General features: G+C 54.3%; 8 protein-coding genes across 8 annotated transcripts; 5 read left to right on the top strand and 3 right to left on the bottom strand.

Moving 5' to 3' along the window:
- Nucleotides 1–505: 505 nt before the first annotated feature.
- On the top strand, nucleotides 506–2,703 carry PG997_002611 (major facilitator superfamily domain-containing protein; the record flags this gene model as incomplete). The annotated part of the gene is made up of 9 exons (XM_066806926.1): nucleotides 506–772; nucleotides 839–915; nucleotides 976–1,027; nucleotides 1,087–1,265; nucleotides 1,366–1,469; nucleotides 1,547–2,026; nucleotides 2,082–2,242; nucleotides 2,300–2,467; nucleotides 2,506–2,703. The coding sequence occupies 9 exons, from the start codon at nucleotides 506–508 to the stop codon at nucleotides 2,701–2,703; spliced, it is 1,686 nt and encodes a 561-aa protein (XP_066670544.1).
- A 1,282-nt stretch (nucleotides 2,704–3,985) lies between these two features.
- On the bottom strand, nucleotides 3,986–4,916 carry PG997_002612 (uncharacterized protein; the record flags this gene model as incomplete). The annotated part of the gene is made up of 2 exons (XM_066806927.1): nucleotides 3,986–4,615; nucleotides 4,650–4,916. The coding sequence occupies 2 exons, from the start codon at nucleotides 4,914–4,916 to the stop codon at nucleotides 3,986–3,988; spliced, it is 897 nt and encodes a 298-aa protein (XP_066670545.1).
- A 1,844-nt stretch (nucleotides 4,917–6,760) lies between these two features.
- Nucleotides 6,761–7,252, top strand: PG997_002613 (uncharacterized protein; the record flags this gene model as incomplete). Its single annotated transcript, XM_066806928.1, has 1 exon — nucleotides 6,761–7,252. One exon carries the CDS (start codon nucleotides 6,761–6,763, stop codon nucleotides 7,250–7,252), a length of 492 nt encoding a protein of 163 aa, XP_066670546.1.
- A 403-nt stretch (nucleotides 7,253–7,655) lies between these two features.
- On the top strand, nucleotides 7,656–8,297 carry PG997_002614 (uncharacterized protein; the record flags this gene model as incomplete). Its single annotated transcript, XM_066806929.1, has 1 exon — nucleotides 7,656–8,297. One exon carries the CDS (start codon nucleotides 7,656–7,658, stop codon nucleotides 8,295–8,297), a length of 642 nt encoding a protein of 213 aa, XP_066670547.1.
- A 370-nt stretch (nucleotides 8,298–8,667) lies between these two features.
- PG997_002615 (Metalloprotease) lies at nucleotides 8,668–9,681 on the bottom strand (the record flags this gene model as incomplete). The annotated part of the gene is made up of 3 exons (XM_066806930.1): nucleotides 8,668–8,746; nucleotides 8,817–9,328; nucleotides 9,439–9,681. 3 exons carry the CDS (start codon nucleotides 9,679–9,681, stop codon nucleotides 8,668–8,670), a joined length of 834 nt encoding a protein of 277 aa, XP_066670548.1.
- A 1,323-nt stretch (nucleotides 9,682–11,004) lies between these two features.
- PG997_002616 (uncharacterized protein) lies at nucleotides 11,005–12,634 on the bottom strand (the record flags this gene model as incomplete). Its single annotated transcript, XM_066806931.1, has 4 exons — nucleotides 11,005–11,160; nucleotides 11,408–11,764; nucleotides 12,188–12,520; nucleotides 12,581–12,634. 4 exons carry the CDS (start codon nucleotides 12,632–12,634, stop codon nucleotides 11,005–11,007), a joined length of 900 nt encoding a protein of 299 aa, XP_066670549.1.
- A 251-nt stretch (nucleotides 12,635–12,885) lies between these two features.
- On the top strand, nucleotides 12,886–13,170 carry PG997_002617 (uncharacterized protein; the record flags this gene model as incomplete). Its single annotated transcript, XM_066806932.1, has 1 exon — nucleotides 12,886–13,170. One exon carries the CDS (start codon nucleotides 12,886–12,888, stop codon nucleotides 13,168–13,170), a length of 285 nt encoding a protein of 94 aa, XP_066670550.1.
- Nucleotides 13,171–15,001: 1,831 nt separating this feature from the next.
- Nucleotides 15,002–16,814, top strand: PG997_002618 (Clr5 domain-containing protein; the record flags this gene model as incomplete). Its single annotated transcript, XM_066806933.1, has 3 exons — nucleotides 15,002–15,162; nucleotides 15,409–15,707; nucleotides 15,823–16,814. The coding sequence occupies 3 exons, from the start codon at nucleotides 15,002–15,004 to the stop codon at nucleotides 16,812–16,814; spliced, it is 1,452 nt and encodes a 483-aa protein (XP_066670551.1).
- Nucleotides 16,815–17,248: the final 434 nt, after the last annotated feature.

A 17,248-nucleotide genomic window follows, 5' to 3' on the forward strand; every position in this document is an offset into this window, starting at 1 on the left:
TCGTGCGACCCATAGTTGGGGGCTGAAGAAATCAACCTTGACCAATCTGCGGCATATATGTGATTCGTCGAATTGCTCATCAATCACCAACAGGGCTCGATATCACGAGAAGGCTGGGGAAGGTGTTGCAAATGCAGCAACTGCAGTAGTTGTGTTATGGGTAGAGACACATCGGCGATCATGTCCTTTGGACACCAACATGCATGCGTGTTAGCACCGAAGTTGGTGTTATCCTGCAAGGCTGCAAAGTACTGACATGCTGGGTTCAATACTGAACCATTGAATGGCTGCATGATGTAAAACTACTTGGTGTTCACCTGTCATGCTTAACAGAACCTCGCCGCTCAATTCCCCTACGAATACACACTTTTTTGCTATCTTCATGTTTCATGGACAAATGAGTCTGTAACTTATGCATATTGCACCTTCTTCACCATTACTCGCTTCACCATACCACCTCAGTGAAATATATCCAGTCTCATTGTTGTTCATTGCATACTGAAAAATGGCCGACCCTACTACCGAAAGTACGCCAGCTGCCAGAGAGGTTCCTACTTCCACCAAGCAGCCCACATCTAACAACGAAAAGCGAGGTAAGGCTGAAACCCAAGTATCCAGAACGGATTTACTTGGGCAGCTGGAAGAGGCTCAGGTATCAACTGTCAAGCATGATGCGAACGATTATGTGACCGGAATCAAGCTAGTCACCATTGTTGCAAGTGTAGCTCTCGCATGCTTCTTGATGTGTGTGGATACGATGGTCATAAGCACAGTACGTTTGGGCGTCCTAAGTTTACGATATCTTCAAGTTCTGACAATTACTCAATGAAAACCATAGGCTATCCCACGCATCACGGATGATTTCAAATCACTAGCAGACGTTGGTTGGTACGCCAGTGCCTATCAGTTTGGAAGGTAAGTCGTTCTTGCGAGAAATTCAACATTTGAAAGTAACAATTACTGAAAATGGTTCAGTGCGGCACCCCAACCTTTGACGGGCAAGATATACACCCACTTCAACACTAAGGTTTGTGAAGTCCAACTTCCGAAAATGTATACTTCATCAATCACTAACTGGTCAATAAGTGGTCATTCTTGCTGTTCTTCGGAATTTTCGAAGTTGGATCCGTTGTCTGTGGCGCTGCAGCCTCCTCCGCCATGCTGATTGTTGGCCGTACCATCGCTGGCCTGGGTGCTGCAGGGATCATCAACGGAGCCATCACCATTGTATCAAGTTGTGCTCCGTTAGAGAAACGTCCGCGTAAGTAAAGTTGACTCAAATGTCATGTAGTCCTGTGTGATAGCTAACCAGCAATACCAGCTTTGATTGGAATTACGATGGGCAGTGAGTTTTCTCCTTCACAGGTATAGTCAATTAATCATAACAGATCAACTAGTAAACCAACTTGGCCTCGTTGCCGGACCTTTGATCGGGGGAACGTTCACTTCCGGGTATACATGGCGATGGTGTATGTTCCGTTCATTCCTTTGCAGTTGACTATTATCTCACATTATTGTTAGGCTTCTACATCAATTTGCCCCCTAGGGGGTCTGGCAGCTCTTGCTATACTGCTGCTCCGCATCCCAGAGCAGACATCTAAAAAGCCAGCTCCTGTCGTCTTTGCCCGGCTACATCATTACCTCGACTTGCTGGGATTTGTTCTATTCTCAGCCGCTGTTTTGCAGCTCCTACTGGCTCTTCAATTTGGGGGCAATACAGCTCCATGGGGCTCTGCAAAGGTGATTGGACTATTCTGTGGATCTGGTGCAACTGCCATTGTCTGGTACTTCTGGAACCGATATAAAGGAGAAGACGCATTGCTCCCCCATTCCATGATCAATCGGAGGACAGTATGGGCATCTGGTCTCTACCAGGCCTTCTTGATGTCTGCTGTCTACGGTGCTGTCTTTTACCTGCCTATATACTTTCAGGCGATCAATAGTGCCAGCCCTATCCTGAGTGGTGTTTATCTTTTACCAACAATCCTTCCGCAACTGGTCATGGTGGGGGCCTCAGGAAAGTTGTGTGAGTCGACGATTCTTCCCATATCCTTGACTAGAGGCTAACAAGATGCTCACAGTGACGGTCATTGGGTACGTCATACCCCTTGCTTTGGCATCTACCGTAATTTTGTCGGTAGGCAGTGGTTTGTGCTCCTTGTTGCAGCCAGGCAGTCCGACGGGATATTGGGTAGGATTTCAAATTTTGGCCGGTGCTGGCTCAGGTCTCGGCCTACAACTGGTTTGTCTCCTTTCCAGAACACAGATGGTTGAACGAATTGTTGCTGAGCCTTCCCAGGCAATTATCGCTATCCAGGGAGCCGTTACGGAAGAGGAGCTCTCCTCGGCCATGGCTTTTGTAATTTTTACCCAGTCGCTTGGACCCGCCATCGCGCTCGCGCTATGTCAATTGATCTTTCTAGAAAGCATCAAGACGCAAGTACCCTTGCTTGCCCCCAACGCCAACGTCGGGGCGATTATTCAGGCTGGCGCAACGCGATTTAGGGAATTGTGGATCCCGGAGATCTCACTGCTGTGTTGAAGGCGTATGCCACAAGCATCGACCATGTTTTTTATCTTGTAGCCGGCATGGCCGTTGCCTGTGGCATTGCACTTTGGGGAATGGGCTGGCAGAACCTTAGAAAGAAGTCTCAGGAAGCTGAAGATGATCAAGGGTCCGCTCGTGATGGCAAAGCACACTGATTGATCCCACTTGCAGTACAATTGACAAGGGGACATGGGCTTAGGCGGAGTACACTGTTTCTCGAAGTCGGATCAGGGGTTTATTAGCTATAGTCTCGCGATACTACTTTTTTGTTTGACGGACGAGGTAGATATCAATGTCATAGGTTTTCTAGTCTGGGTTGATTGCTGAATTCCGTGGTGCAACGTACATCAGAAGCTGGTATTGAACCCGGGGTCGGCTCGGTGTAATCGCAGAAGCAACAACTGGTCTATCTCACCTTGGCAATGAAACAATCCCACCTCCATCGGCCAGTATCAGCAACCCGGTCCCTTTAATTTCCATGTGTGAATATAGAACCGATGAGGATCCCGAAAGATGCCATCAAACATAGTAAGAACAAACAAGGAGGATATTCTGCGTGTCTGTTCGTACCAACCAAAACACGTACGTCGCTTGCTCATAATTTCCAGCCCAGCCTAGACCAGGGCGGTTGGGGACTTGCTCCGGACAGCCTTCAACACCCCGCCCACCGCCAGTCCTGAACCAGCGGCTGCCCCTGGAGCTCATAACCCTGTTGCTTCCCCATTTCGACGTTCTCGCCTACTTTCTGTTCCGCCAGATCAATCGACGCGCATGAATCTTACGACTGAGCTGCTGAGGTAGTATGTAGCCGTCGTCACTCACGGTCTGGAGGGCCTGCGCGGCCTGCTCCGCGCCAAACTCCACCATCGCCTTACTATTTTGGACTTTTATCGCGTCCTGCCTACGCGCGACTGCGCGGTGTGTGGCGCCTCCTTCGGGGTTTCCTCTACCTCCCTTCCGCGACACGTTGCTGCTTCCCCTGCCTCCGAACGGCGGAGGACCTGCGCGTGTTGGGCACCACCACCTTCTGCAAGGTTTCCGGCGTCAAGATGTGCAAGGCGAGGCCGCACATTCTGGTAGTGACACTACGCACCGTCCTCGGCCGCTATGTCAAGCGGTTCAAACAGCCGGCCAGGCGGCCCAAGTTCCTGATCGCGGTTAAGGAAGCGGACAGAGCCACGCGTGAGAGGATGTTTTCATCAGAGGGCTTTTTGACTCATTTTTACGAATGCGGAGACGCGAAGACTATGTGGCTGGAAGCCGAACTAGACAGTAAACGGTCTACATAATGAAAAAGGAACAGTACATCACCATCGTACATGATTTGACCCCCTGAACTTATTTGACCAACTACACCAAGTCGAAGAGACCATCTTCAAGTCGACCTCCTCCAACTCATATTGTAGTGGTCACTACTCTAAAGCACCATCCGGGACTTCAACTTATCGCCCCCACGATCTCGTCCTTCCTTGCCTGCAACTCCTCCATGTCCCAAGTCGCCGAGATGTAGCGCCCGTTGAGCCAACTGGGCCGGTTCCGACCCAACCAGAGACAGACCGCGCCGCAAAGATCCGCCTCTTCCGTGCACAGGACCTCGAACATCTCCTGCGACGCGCCCACGGGGATATGCGTGGCTACCGCGCCCGGGTGCACCGAGTAAAAGACCGGCCCCGCACCACCGTCCCCAGCATACACCTCCGCCGCCATCTCCGTCAGCCGGTTCGACGCGAGTGCCGAGATATTATACCCCGGAGCCCCATGTCCAGGCGACGTCAAATGCGAACAGATGCTAGTCACGTTGACCACAGTCCCCCCGCCAGGCGACGCCATCAGCGCCGGCAGCAGCGCCTGCATCGTGAGAAACCGCCCAACGTAGTTCGTCTGCATGGGAACCTCGAACTGGTCCGGGCGGATCTTATCGAACGGGCCCCAGGCCGACTCGTGCGTCGACACCACGCCCGCGTTGTTGATCAACATGTCGAGGCGGCCATCGTGTTCGTCCCGCACCGCGGCCGCGAGCTTCTGCGCGTCGGCTTCGTTGCCGACGGAGCCGACTACGAGCGTGACCTTGAGAGGATTTTGGCTGTTAGTTTTGGTTGACGATGATGCTCCCTCGCAGATCCGCTTCGTCTCCTCCAGGCCCGCGAGCGTGCGCGCGGGAGAGGACTAGGCCCGTCGCGCCGGCTTGCGCAAAGACCTCGGCGGCAGCGCGGCCTAGGCCGCCGCTGGCGCCCGTGATGGCGACGACGAAGGGGGTTGGGAGGGTTTGAACACTCGGCTTCAGGGCTGGGGGCACTTTCTGGTGGATTGTCTGGGTGAAGTTGGCGCCGGTAGCGGGAGGGAATTCGAAGGGGGCGGTTAGACCCATTTTGCTTTTGTTCGTCTATGATTGAGCTGATTAATGTCAGAATATCAGATCAGATGATAGTGGTATGAACAGAGAATAATCGGGTTGCCTACTAAGTAGAAAATGGTCTTATGGGTCTCTGGGCGTTTCATTATTCTATTCGTGTTATTACGACCGGGCGGGCCCCTTTATATGTAGGAGAATTGTCCAAATTTGACCAAGATTCCGCTTTATGGCACTTCATCTGATGCTGTCGTTGTTTTGCACTCTCCTAACGCCGAGAAGACTGCCACGACACATCAACGTTTATTCCTGGACTCGGGCTTCCAGATCTACCCAGTATTCCGTTGTGCGCGTAGCCCCGGGGCTCGGGTATTCTCATTATTTCTACGCAATGCTGACGATACTCCGCGGACGATATGTCCCTTGGCGCCATACATTGACCACGATGGGTAAGCTGAGCTCTAGTACTCGACCAAGGATACATAGCGAATGGGGCTAAATCTACTTATGCAAGTTGGGTCGTATGTGCACTTGGTTACCAATCACCATATCTGTACTACAGCAATACATTTCAATCTATGACAGACGCAGGGGTTCTGCTTCTTCTTCTGTGAATATATGATTCGAGCTGACGGGAACAGTTACAAGGGGTCAGGGGTATGATCGGACATTATCTTAACGCCATGTCCGGCGGCTGTGCCGCATGCATGCGTTTCGAACCATAATCCTTTGAGTGAATCATTTCGATATAGTGAAACAAGTCGAAGGCCAAAACGCCACGTGTATGGTCGTATGCATCTCTTGGGTAGTCTTGACGCAATGCAGATTGCCAAGGCCAAACTGAATGTTGGGTCACCAACATAGCCGGCCATTATAACGAGTATGACGCACCATTCATTCTAATATTTTGATCCCCAGATTTTTTTTTTCAAGTCCGAGTAGAGATGGCGTCATCGCTTTCTTGCTTCAGCAACTGACCAACAGCCGGGAAAAGCAACAAAAGCCCCAGAAATCAACACTTCCACCCCCTTTGAGGAGTTCCTAGAATATAGCTTCTCTCAGCCCCATGAGCCCTCACAGACCTACTTTTGCCCCGAGCAACCCTGAATACTCAACGATATGAAAATAGAAAGTTGTATCTTAGAAGTAACTTCAAAACGGGACACCAAGGCACACCCAACTATGGCCTATCTTAAGCGTTTATTTATCGTTGCCTCATAATGCCATGAAGATAGCCTGCTTTTCATGTGTTTGGTGTTGTCTGCTGGGTGACCGACTTGGCATTGACCCGAGGCCTGTAGGGAGACCTCGGATTTATGATTGATCCGCAATGGTTGGTTGTCACACCGAGGGGCGTTGCCTGGCCCATTTACCTGGGTGTAAGAACGTCGCAGAAACAAAAGCCTATCACTTCGCCATTCCATGCATTCCAGTACTTTAGTCTCTTCCTGACTGTTCACTTCATTCCACTTTACCCTAAATTCCATACCAATAGTATTTGAGTAACTTCGAGACATCTCGTTTCTTTTGTACTATGCCGACCAGATACTCACACGAGGAAGCGGTTGCGGCATTCACTTCATACATCAGACTGCTTCACCGGGCACAGCCCGGCCCCTCTCGAGACACTTATATTCCCGCCACCGGAAGGCTGGCCACAGATTACCAAGGAGGTCCTTGCCTGCGATCGTACCACAGATGCGGCTCTGGAGTTTTTGCGTCACATACCACAATGGGAAAGAGATGGCCCGGAGTTTATGCCAAGGCTGGAACTTGTGAGCCATCTGAACTCCAAGCTCCTCGAGAGACAACGCCAATGGAGCGAGGACATGCGCCAAGGTCGCCCATTCCCCAGTCCCAGCATGCCGGGCCATTTCGTGTGCCTCGGGAGCAACCAGAGCGAGCAGGAGTACTGGTACAACGTGATGCTCGACACCAAGCACGGGGTGATCCTCGTCGAGCAGCTCGACCCGGGCATCTGCCCGGATCTGGGCATCCCGCAATGCACGGACGTCGACATCGGGGACGAGGACTACGAGCTGCCCGAGATGGAGACGTTCGACGAGGCCACGGAGGTGCACTACGAGGTCTACGCCATCCGGCCTTTCTTTGAGGCATGCGAGCAGAAACTGCGTTCGCTGGAGTGGTGCCCCGACTTCTGGGACCACAGCCTGGTGGAGGACGCGGGCGACGGGCTCGACAGGGACGCGATGGCGGAGAGGCGGGGGATCATTCGCGACGCGGGGTGGCCTGCCGAGAAGTGGAACAAGGATGTGGCACAATGGATGATTCGAGAGCTTGACGGAGAACGAGATTTGGATGCTGAGGAAATTTGCAAGCCAGACCGGGACTAGTTGGTACAGGGCGATGTAATTCTGTTATGCTTTTTCTACCCATTGCTATGATAACTGGAGGATAAAAGCCCGACTAGTTGCTATTCCGACAGGATAACCTGGAATGAACTAATAGTATTAAATCACATGTATACTCGTATACCAGAAACCGACGAAACGCCCCAGCTACCTCCTTATGAAATAAAACATTGCCCAATGCAGCTGTAGCCACGGAGTTTAGTTTAATCCGTATGCCTACGTTCCGCTGAGCCGGGTGAGATGGAAACCCATGCACGTCTCGAATTCAACCATTACTCGGGCCAATCGCTTAGGGCCTCTCGAAACCTGTCTCTCGAGCTGTTTGCTTGACAGAACTACTGTTGGGTAAAGAGAAGCCCTCCATTTCTCGATATAGGTCGAAACCATGTATTCGCATGATGAAACAGTCGAAGCCCTCTCTTCCTACCTCAAACTGCTCGATCGAGTACATTCAGGACCTGAATGCTTGCAGTTTCCGCCCCAGGGGGGATGGCCCCAAATCACCAAATCCGGCTTCGCATGTCTAGGCATCACCGACGAAACCCTGGAGCTACTGCGCCATGTGCCACAATGGGAGACTCGCTGCCTGGATTTCATGCCGAGACTGAGCTTGGACAGCTATATAGACCCTCGTCTCGTAGCCGCCTGGAACGAAAACAGCGAGAGGTTACGGGGAGGAGAGGAAAATGTCCCGACCTCGCGCGTACCGCCGCGGCTGGTACTTCTGGGCAGCAACCAGGAAGCGGAAGAGTACTACTACAAGGTCTACATCGACACGAAGCACGGCGCCGTCCTGATGGAACAGAACGCCGGCAACATCTGGCCCGAGCTGGGAATCCCCCAGTGCAAGGACGAGGTCAAGCGCGATGCCGACGTTCTGCCCGGGCCCGACCCGTGGGGCCCGGACGAGATGGAGTACGCGTACTACCGCATCCAGCCGTTCTTCGCGGCGTGCGAGCAGAAAGCTGCGCTCGCTCGAGTGGTACCCGGGTTACGTGGACCCCAACGGTTGTCTGTTGGTGGATGATAACCCGTGGCATGAGCTGCACGAGGTAGATGGCATTCGAAAGGCCTTTCATGACGCGGGGTGGTTTACCGAGGCCTGGGACCAGGAACTGGCCGAGAGGCTGATCGGGAGGGTTCTGGCGGGCGAGGAGGATAATAGCTGAGTCACATCGAAGAACGCCATATTGAATGGGGCTATAGGCTTCCCCATAAGTACATTGTTGTACTCACAGGCTCTACCCTTGTGGGCGTCTTCCATATTAGAGTAAATGGATGTATGTACAAAATCGCCTATTAGTAACCACCATCCCGAACTCCTCATGATACTCTGGTAGAGACACAAGGACCAAGGCCATTGATATTCAGCAACATCGCCCCCATGCCTCCGAGGGTTACTTGGAGGCACGGTAGTTCTTCCAGTAGCTGTTCATGCGGGTGACCTGGCCAGTAGTGAATTCCTCGTAGCAGGAACTAAGAAGAAAGGCCGTCAAGTTAACAAAACGTAATGGTTGAACACCAAAACGGGGTAAAGGCTGCTTACTCTTGAGTGTAATCCATGTAGTTGTGAATAGGATCAACACCACCACCGGGGCACGTATCGCGACCAATAGGGCACCCCGACGCCGCACTAGCCTCAGGCGGCGTATCATCCACATAATCGCCCTGCCCGGAGCATCCGCCCTGGAAGGTATGGTACAGCCCGAGCCAGTGCCCCGTCTCGTGGACCGCGGTGAGCCCCAGGTTGTACCCTGTGTAGGAGCCGCCGGGGACGGTCGAACCCAGGATGGAGACGCCGTCGTAGTAGAAGTCCGAGGACCCGCTGCTGACGGACTTGGGCAGGTACGCGTACCCGAGGTAGTCCATGTCGGCCAGCAGGTACATGTTGAGGTCCTTGTAGGTCCCCTTGCGCAGCTGCCTCTTCATGGTCAGCTCGGACCCGTCCCGGGCCCAGGCGCTGTTGACGGTCCAGTCGGCGCCGGCCTGGGTGAAGGCGAAGCCGTAGGGCGCGAAGCGCTCGTTCATGGCGTCGATCTGCCTGGACAGGGTTGAGGCCTACGTGTATGGTTAATGTCAGTCGCCCATTCCTCTGGCCATATGAAATGAAAAGCAAAAGGGGGAGAGGGGTGATGATGTTGGCTTTGCCGCGAAAAGTAAGTACGTACGCTGATGTAGCCGCCACTGGTGGACTGCGAGGTCGCGATGACGTGGAAGTAGACGTTGACGTTGGTCTGGGCCTGGAGGGACATGGTCTCGTTGGACGCGGCCAGGGCCTCGGCCTCCTGCGCGGCGAAGCTCTGCGCAATGGCGATGTCCTCGGCCGTGGGCTCCTTGAAGCCGCAGAGGCGGTCCGCGGCCAGGGCGCTCGAGGCCGCGACGGCCCCGAGGAAGAGGGGCTTGAACTGCATCCTGACGGAAGGAGGAGGCAACCGACTGTCTAAGTAATTGTGGGATAACGAAGGAAGGGGACCAATCGGGATGCAGTCAAAGCGAGTGACGGTGCAGGTGGCGAGTGGATGGTCAGACACAAACGGGAACTAGGGGCGACGATCAACGGGTCTTTATACCTCTATCCGGACCTCGTAGCTGTGCCCGGGGACTGGTGAGAGTCTGGTCCCTTCTCCAAATCCCCATGATAGGAAAGCCGGATCTAGGGCAGAAGAGGAAGGTTGGTCCGGACCTTGGAGATGTCGAGGCCCTGCTTTTGACGACGCCCGTACGGGATCCCCATATCGGAGCTTAGCAACCTTCCTCAATCGTGCAGAGCGGCGCTTCCAAGAATCTCGGCAGCCCGGAAGTCGTGCCCACCTGACCCTGCCGTGGCCTATCCTACATGGGGTAAAGTGCCCCATGGTCCCTTCGCTCCGTTCCTGGATGATAGCTGAGGGCGCCTGTTATCAAAGCGGCAGATTCGTAGTGGTTGCAGAACCAGCCGAACCGTAAACGCTAGAGCCGCTATTGGACAGTCTCAGGCCAGGGGGTAGCAACATTATCTTGCCGAGTTATCCTGATCTTCCCGCCACCCAAACAACAGTCTGGGCGGCTGATAAGATCCAGCTTCATATTCCGTCCTCAACGAGCATAACCGATCTCCCTTCTAGCCCCCCCAATCTAGGCACCGAAACGAACAAAAGTGAGTAACGATATCTCCTGTATAGAGTCATGTCATACGGGAGGGGCTCCGCTTTATAGATTGCGGAGTGGATGGAACTTGCATATGATGCATGGGTCGCTAACCGATAAGCAATGACATCCTTGTGCTAATCCAACGTGTTGGGGTTATAATAGCTGGGACTCGTCACTCGTGGAAAAGTTGCGGCTCCCTCGTGTGTCTCATGCAACTCCCGTATTTCGATGCAGAACCTCCCTCCTTTTCTGCTGCCTGCTTTTAATGTTACTTCAGTATTCTCCTTTCTTCATCCTTTCAGATTGCTTCTGTCTTGTGACATCCATGCCTTCTCTTACTTTTCCCCTGGATCTAATCTCTTATCGGGTTTGGCCAACGTTGGAATCGCTTGGCTAAATTGCCAAGGGCCCCCGCCAAGATGGCCAAGATGGCGCCAGCTACCACAGTCGGCAGTTGGCCAACAACGACCTACCCGATCAGGCCATATCGCAGTACCGAGCCACCCTGCTCCGTTCTCCATCTCCCCGGCGCTCATGCGCGCGCATTGGTCGAGTACAAGCCGGGTTATTCGTTGGTGGAAATCTCTCGTTCGCAATGCGCTCCGCTATCGGGGCTGGCGAAAAACGTTAATGTCGACGACTGCCCATTTGAAGAGATGAACACCGACGGCCAGAGGGTTGGCGCTCTTGGTGGTTATGGGAATCCCAGCCGTTTCCCGATCTTGTCGGCCACGAACCTTGGATTTGTTGCGGGGGATTGCCTGCAAGACCGTCGCAAATTAGAACTTGGCAACAGAACAAGTCATCAACAATATCGCTTTTCGATTGTTCGGGAGTTCCCACCTCCTTGAGACATGGTTGATGTTGATATTCCAAATCCTCCAAAGTTTCGACTGTGCTGCATCGTTGAGGGTCATGACCAGGTGAGCCCCATGCTCTTCCTGCGGGACGGCCCTCTAGTTGATTTCGCCGGTATCAATTCGATGCGCGAAACCGCTTGTCTCATACCTGCCCCCGTGGTATCTCCAGCGGTGAAGGCTCGACATGCTCGATGGTGCTAGGCGATATGCCGTCCTCGGTCGCGGCGGCAGCCCGTGTTTGTTGCAGCACCGTCTGATCCAGCGTCAGGTCCAGCGTCTGGTCCGGGGGCCCCTTGGGATTGAGCCGCAGCGACTTCCGGCCTATCGTGACGATCTGCGAGGAGACGTATGTCACTCGGGCCGAGAAGAAGCGCCGGAAGATGTATCCCGAGATGATGGGGAGGTTGCACGTGATGTTGCCAAGCGAGCACTCCGTCATGGTCCACCAGGCAATGGTCCCGCTGACTCCTGGAGGGGTTTCCTTGCGGTTAGAGCTTCCTGGGGTCTGAGACAGGAGAGGGCAGCTTACCGTTCACGTCGTTGATGCCTAACGGTGTTGCTGCCTGCGTGCCTACTGTGGCATTGGTCATTCTTGATGAAACCGTATTATCATGAGACGACGTGCCTATAGGGGTATTGATAACCGTGAAGATCGCCAGCTTGATGATGGACGCCGTGATGGAGCCGCGCAGGTGTTAGCGACAGACTCGAGGCAGTTCAGACAGAGGTATTGCCTACTCACAATATGCCTAGAAGAAACACAATGCTGACCCAGACCTTGTTTCGTCCTCGCACTGAGACCCGTCAGCTTGCGGTGGAGGATTGGCTGAAATGCATCGAGCACGGGTTGAACGAACTATTCATCTTCAAGACCTGGAGTGACGATGATCAGCTTTCAAACTGCTTATATGGGGCAACAGGCACTCACTGGATACAGCGGTAGCAGAAACATGGTCACATCAATGACGCAATCCGTCAGGGCGACCGAGAAGCCAATCTTTTGCTGGGCCGCCGCGCCCAGTCGGAAACCCGGGCATAGCCTCGAAGAAACGTCATACGGCGACACGACTGACGTCGGGGCCTTGCCGCACGAGAAGGCCATGACTATGTAGCATGCCACCCAGACAACGACCAACACTATCATGCCTTGGACGACCCGATAGAGGGGGTGGTGGAGAAACAGTTGGAGGAACAGGACGAGTAGAGTGAGTCGTATGAAGCCTACAGCGAGGGTGAAGATGATGTTGTAGGCAAAGTGCAACTTTCACTAATGAGCATGTATTATGAATGGGCTTGGCTGGTGGCGGTAGCGGTACCTTACCTTGTAATCTACCATTGAAATATGGAGCTCCGCAACCTCATCGCGTACCTCCATGTCGTGCCGTCCGATGCTCCGAGTGCTGGCGCCTGGCCCCTTCGTGATTAGGCACGGCGATCCTTTATCGGGGCTCCGGACAAGGAAAGAGGGGCAGGCATACCTATCAACATGATAACTATCATGCCGAGTGTAAAGAACTAGAGCTGGGTCAGCCGCCGTCTTCAGTATACTCTATGTCCTGTTGTGTGAAGGTAAGGATCACGCACAGTAGCCACGAGCCCGCACCAGTCGCCAATGGCGAAGCGGCCATGTCTCTTCCAGGAGGAGAAAAGGCGGAGGCTGATGACCAGCACGTTCAATACGATGTAGAGGGAAGCGGTGCCGAAGATAACGTCGAAGGTGACGAAGTTGTAGAAGGTCAGCGGGTAAGAGGTCATCCTAGCGCCTCTGGCATGGCGGCCATCGAGATCACCACAGTTGGCCGGAAGAGTTTCACATCTTTAGGCAGCAAGAAACTCGCCGTGGGCGATAGGAAGATGAAGGATCACTCGAAAGGAAGAGACCGAGGCGAGGAGAACTCCGCCTTTAACTAGGCACGGGATCATGTTCGGCTCATCCGATCTTCAGAGACGTTATCGTCCGAGTCATATGCGAAAAAGCCCCAACAGGATACATTTCTTCAAAGCTGCCTGTCGACGGTCGTTTTCGGATCGGCCCAAACATTGATACAGTGATGCTTTACCTGATGGCAGCGCTAAAGCACTGCTGAACTCAGTTTCTGTAACAAACCGCCAAATACCCAGTCGCATCGTAGCCTCCGGCAACAACGTTCGTCATTGATGCGGTGGCTTTGAGATGGCCCATATTCTAGAAGTAGATTCCGAACAAGCTGCTCAGCTGCATGACTTGCCGCGTGTTGGGACAGGAGCTGGGATCCCCACGGCCAGCCGCTTCGTATCTACAAGTGCGTGCGAAGATGCCGAACGAAGTGTGCCGTGGATATTGCCTCAGCACCTGCAGCCTATTCGCCAATGTCGATAGAATTTCAGTGACCACGCCGACATAAACCGGTCTGGGTTAGAGCCGGTCGTGTCTGAGGGCCAGTGTCGGACGGAAATTGAGAAAGTCCTAGACGGCCAATTGGAAACAGACGTCGGCGATGAGATACCTTCGGGGATATTGGCAAATGCCGGAGACGGAAGCGGAGAAGCTACTCTACCCTCGCGGCATGAGGTTGGAGGCCATGTAGATGTGGTCATGAAGCAAAAGCCGAATCTGATTGCCAGAAGCTCCTATCCAGGCCATTTCAGGGAGGGGTAGCTGTTCCGAAATATCGGTGAAGCATATCTCGCCTATCTGATGCGACGGTGCAGGTATGTAGCATTGAGGTGAGGTTGAGGTTCTTGGTGGATTCACATAAAAGCTTGGTGGGCGAGTGAGCCTCGGGAGTACCCACTGTCCTGGCCCAGAATGGAGGTCTTCCCGCTGCTGGGTCGCCGGCTTCAAGTTGCCGGCTGGATTGGATGCATGCGGAGTGTGCACCGCACCGCAGACAAGCACATAACCCCACCTCACGTACTGTAGTAGAACAGCATCATGAGAAGGAATGGCATTCGAACATAACCAACAAGTAGGTATATAGACGTCGAAAGTACTATGCGTGAAAGTAATGATTGGTGTTCTTTCGGGAGAGAGTCGCTGACATGTTGGGTTATGTATGTCCATGGTCCGGAGTTCTGGCCTGGCATCCAGTGACGCCAAGGATCGCTAGAGGCATGGTGCCATCCAAGCCCCCGGGCGCATCCAACCCACCCGCACACCAATGAGACGCCCCGGCAGTTGGGATTCTAGCCACCGTGCCACCTGCGGGAATCAAGGGAGAGAGAGGCAAGAGGCAAGTCCCAATCAAGCCCTGCAGGCCTGGCTTGGTTTGATCATCACACATCACAGCCATCAAACGCACTTAGCAACTGCAGGCAACAGGTCAGGTCAGCACGTAGCACAGCACATGACCAGCCAGTCAGCAGCCCTTGTTTGCCAAGAAGGAAGTACAGTAAGGTCAGATTCGAGAGGAGCTGGGCTGAAGTGGGGAGAGGGAGGGGGGTTACGAGGACTGTAATACAGCCAAGCTGAAACGATGAAATGATCGAAAGCCTGCTTTGTTTGTTTGCTTGCTGGCCTGCGTGTCTGCAATTCCTGCCTGACATAACACCCATGATGATCTGACATTTCGAACTAGACTACGTCTCATCACCTTATTCCACAATTTCAATGTAATTCCTCCGCGGGCTAATCAATCGTACCGTATCGTACCTTGTTAGTTTCAGATCGTGGCCTACTCGACCTGGAAACCATGACCATGAGCAGCACGTACGTCGAACAGCAGCTAACCCCGGCGACCACACCGGGGGCCACCACGCCCCCATGGAGTTCACCGTGGTGCGCCGGCCGCCGCGCGTCGCTTACGCCGGCTCGGACGAGTGGGAGAGGCATCGCGACACCATCGTCGACCTCTACATCAAGCGCCGTTTAGGCCTGCCCGACGTGTGTCGGATCATGCGCGAGCAGCACAACTTCGTCGCGACGTAAGCTTTCGGGCCTCCACATATGCGTGGCGTGCCACCCCCCCCGCCTGCTGTTAAGCAGTTTTGATGCGAAGTGGGAATGTTTCTGACAACACCGTCATGCGCAGGGAGAGGATGTACAAGATGCGCTTCAGGATATGGTATGTTCTTACTCTCCATCATGGCAGACTACCTACCTGCACTTGCCACCAGTCAATCATGGTTTCCCCTGGCTCACCTCTCAATTGACTGACCTCCTACCAAAAGGGGCTTGAGGAAATACAAGACCAGGTCCGACGCCAAGACAGACCCCAGCAAATGGCGGGAAGCCCACGATGCCCGCATGGCGGGACTATCATCCGCCAGCGGCAAACAGCTGAACCGTCCGCCATCGCCGGGGTGGAGCACGGGTCTATTCCCCATCGCCACGCCCGAGCTCGTCAAGGCACCCGAGGAGTCCCTGTTCCTCGCGCGCAAGTATGTTCGCGGCCTGTTCTCCGTGGGCCTATGGAGGAAGGACCAGGACGTGACGGTGTACGAGGAGAAATGGAATGGGATTATAGGCTGTGAGTCCGCCCGTCCCCTTTTTGGAAAGGATACCGAGCTACGCATTTCTTCATTCCGCCATCGAGGAAGTTGCTACACATATGTGTAGCTAAGTGGCTGATGAACGCTTCCTAGGGTATGGCCAGTTCAATCTGGGAGGAGACATGATCGTCCAGCAGGGCAAGACGAAAGAGGCCTTCCGAGTCATATCGCGCTGCTTCGACCAGCTGTCGAGCCTGATGGAATCGCCCGCGCCGGACCCGCGGCTGATCGTGCTGCTGCTGTCGGCCGCCGTCTACAACTCGGCCAACCTGCCGGACCTGGTCGTCATGTTCATCAAGCACATGGTCGAGCTGCTGCGCCTCAAGGGCGCCGCGTCGCCCTACTACCCGCTCTACCTGATCCTGAACCGCATGTCGCGCATGAGCGTCGCCGAGTTCCAGCGGAACCTGTCGGCCTTCTTCGACTTCTACTTCGACGAGCTCGAGTCCCACTTCGACCCGGCCTCCGAGTTCGCGGGCGCCATCGTCTACGTCCGCGGCGCGCCCGTACTGAACCAGGCGCTCAAGGGTCTGGTCGAGGTCGGCGTCGCCGAGTCGTACTACCTGCGGCTGCTCGCGCGCCTCGAGGCCATGCCGCAGGTAGGCGGAGACCAGGTCCTCAAGGCGAACCTGCAGCTGCTCAACATCTACGAGGAGATGCGGGAGACGCAGAAGTTCGCGCGGCACGCGGGCCGCATCCTCGCGTCGCCGCAGCTGGGGGCGCACCCGCAGTTCCGCGCCTACGTGTACCTGTCCATGCTGGGCCACGCGCGCGAGCAGCTCGACCACGAGGAGATCCTCCGGCTGGCGCCGCTCGTCATGGACATGTGCGTCTCGAAGCACCGCAGCGCGGCGGGCGGGCGCGACCGGCCGATCGAGCAGAGCCTGGAGATCCGCGCCATCAGCGTGGTCGAGCAGTACCTCCGCGAGCTCACGCTCGTGGAGCAGGCGGATGCGTTCCGGCGCGAGTTCGACGCGGCTATGGATGAGCTGTACCAGGAGAAGGCGGACGGCGACGGCGCTGTTGACGGGGCGCCTCCCGTGGACGGGGAAGAGCTAAACGAGGCTGTTCATGCCAAAGGGTGATTTCGATGTTCGTTTCTGGCCAAGTCTACCTCGGCAAGCATGCATGCACTCCTTTTAAATGTCCCTCCTTTTTATCCCTTGAGGTTTGGGTAGTGTCGGTCCGACGCAGCGTTGGTGGGGATCGTGGTGTCACCTAAGACCATATATCGTACGCGCGACAACCGTTGCATCGGAGAATAGGTAAGGCTTGAAGAGTTCAGACCAGTGTATATTAGAATAGCGAAGCTGATGGTGCAGGGCCAAGTTCCCATTCAGTCAACTATAAAGATTTAACATTGATATTTGTTAATCATCTGCTATTCTGGGAGTGGTATTCATTCTCGGCCAGCCGGATACCCCAGATTTGAGATTTTGGTCAGCTGGTTGAAACCCCTGGAAGATGTGCTCAATAGCGCGCCCGAGAGTTTTTAGTGGCGGACCACCCCAAACGAACG

This window comes from Apiospora hydei (genome assembly GCF_038363865.1).
Source record: "Apiospora hydei strain CBS 114990 chromosome Unknown utg000004l_segment0_segment0, whole genome shotgun sequence".
NCBI classification, from domain to species: Eukaryota; Fungi; Ascomycota; class Sordariomycetes; order Amphisphaeriales; family Apiosporaceae; genus Apiospora; species Apiospora hydei.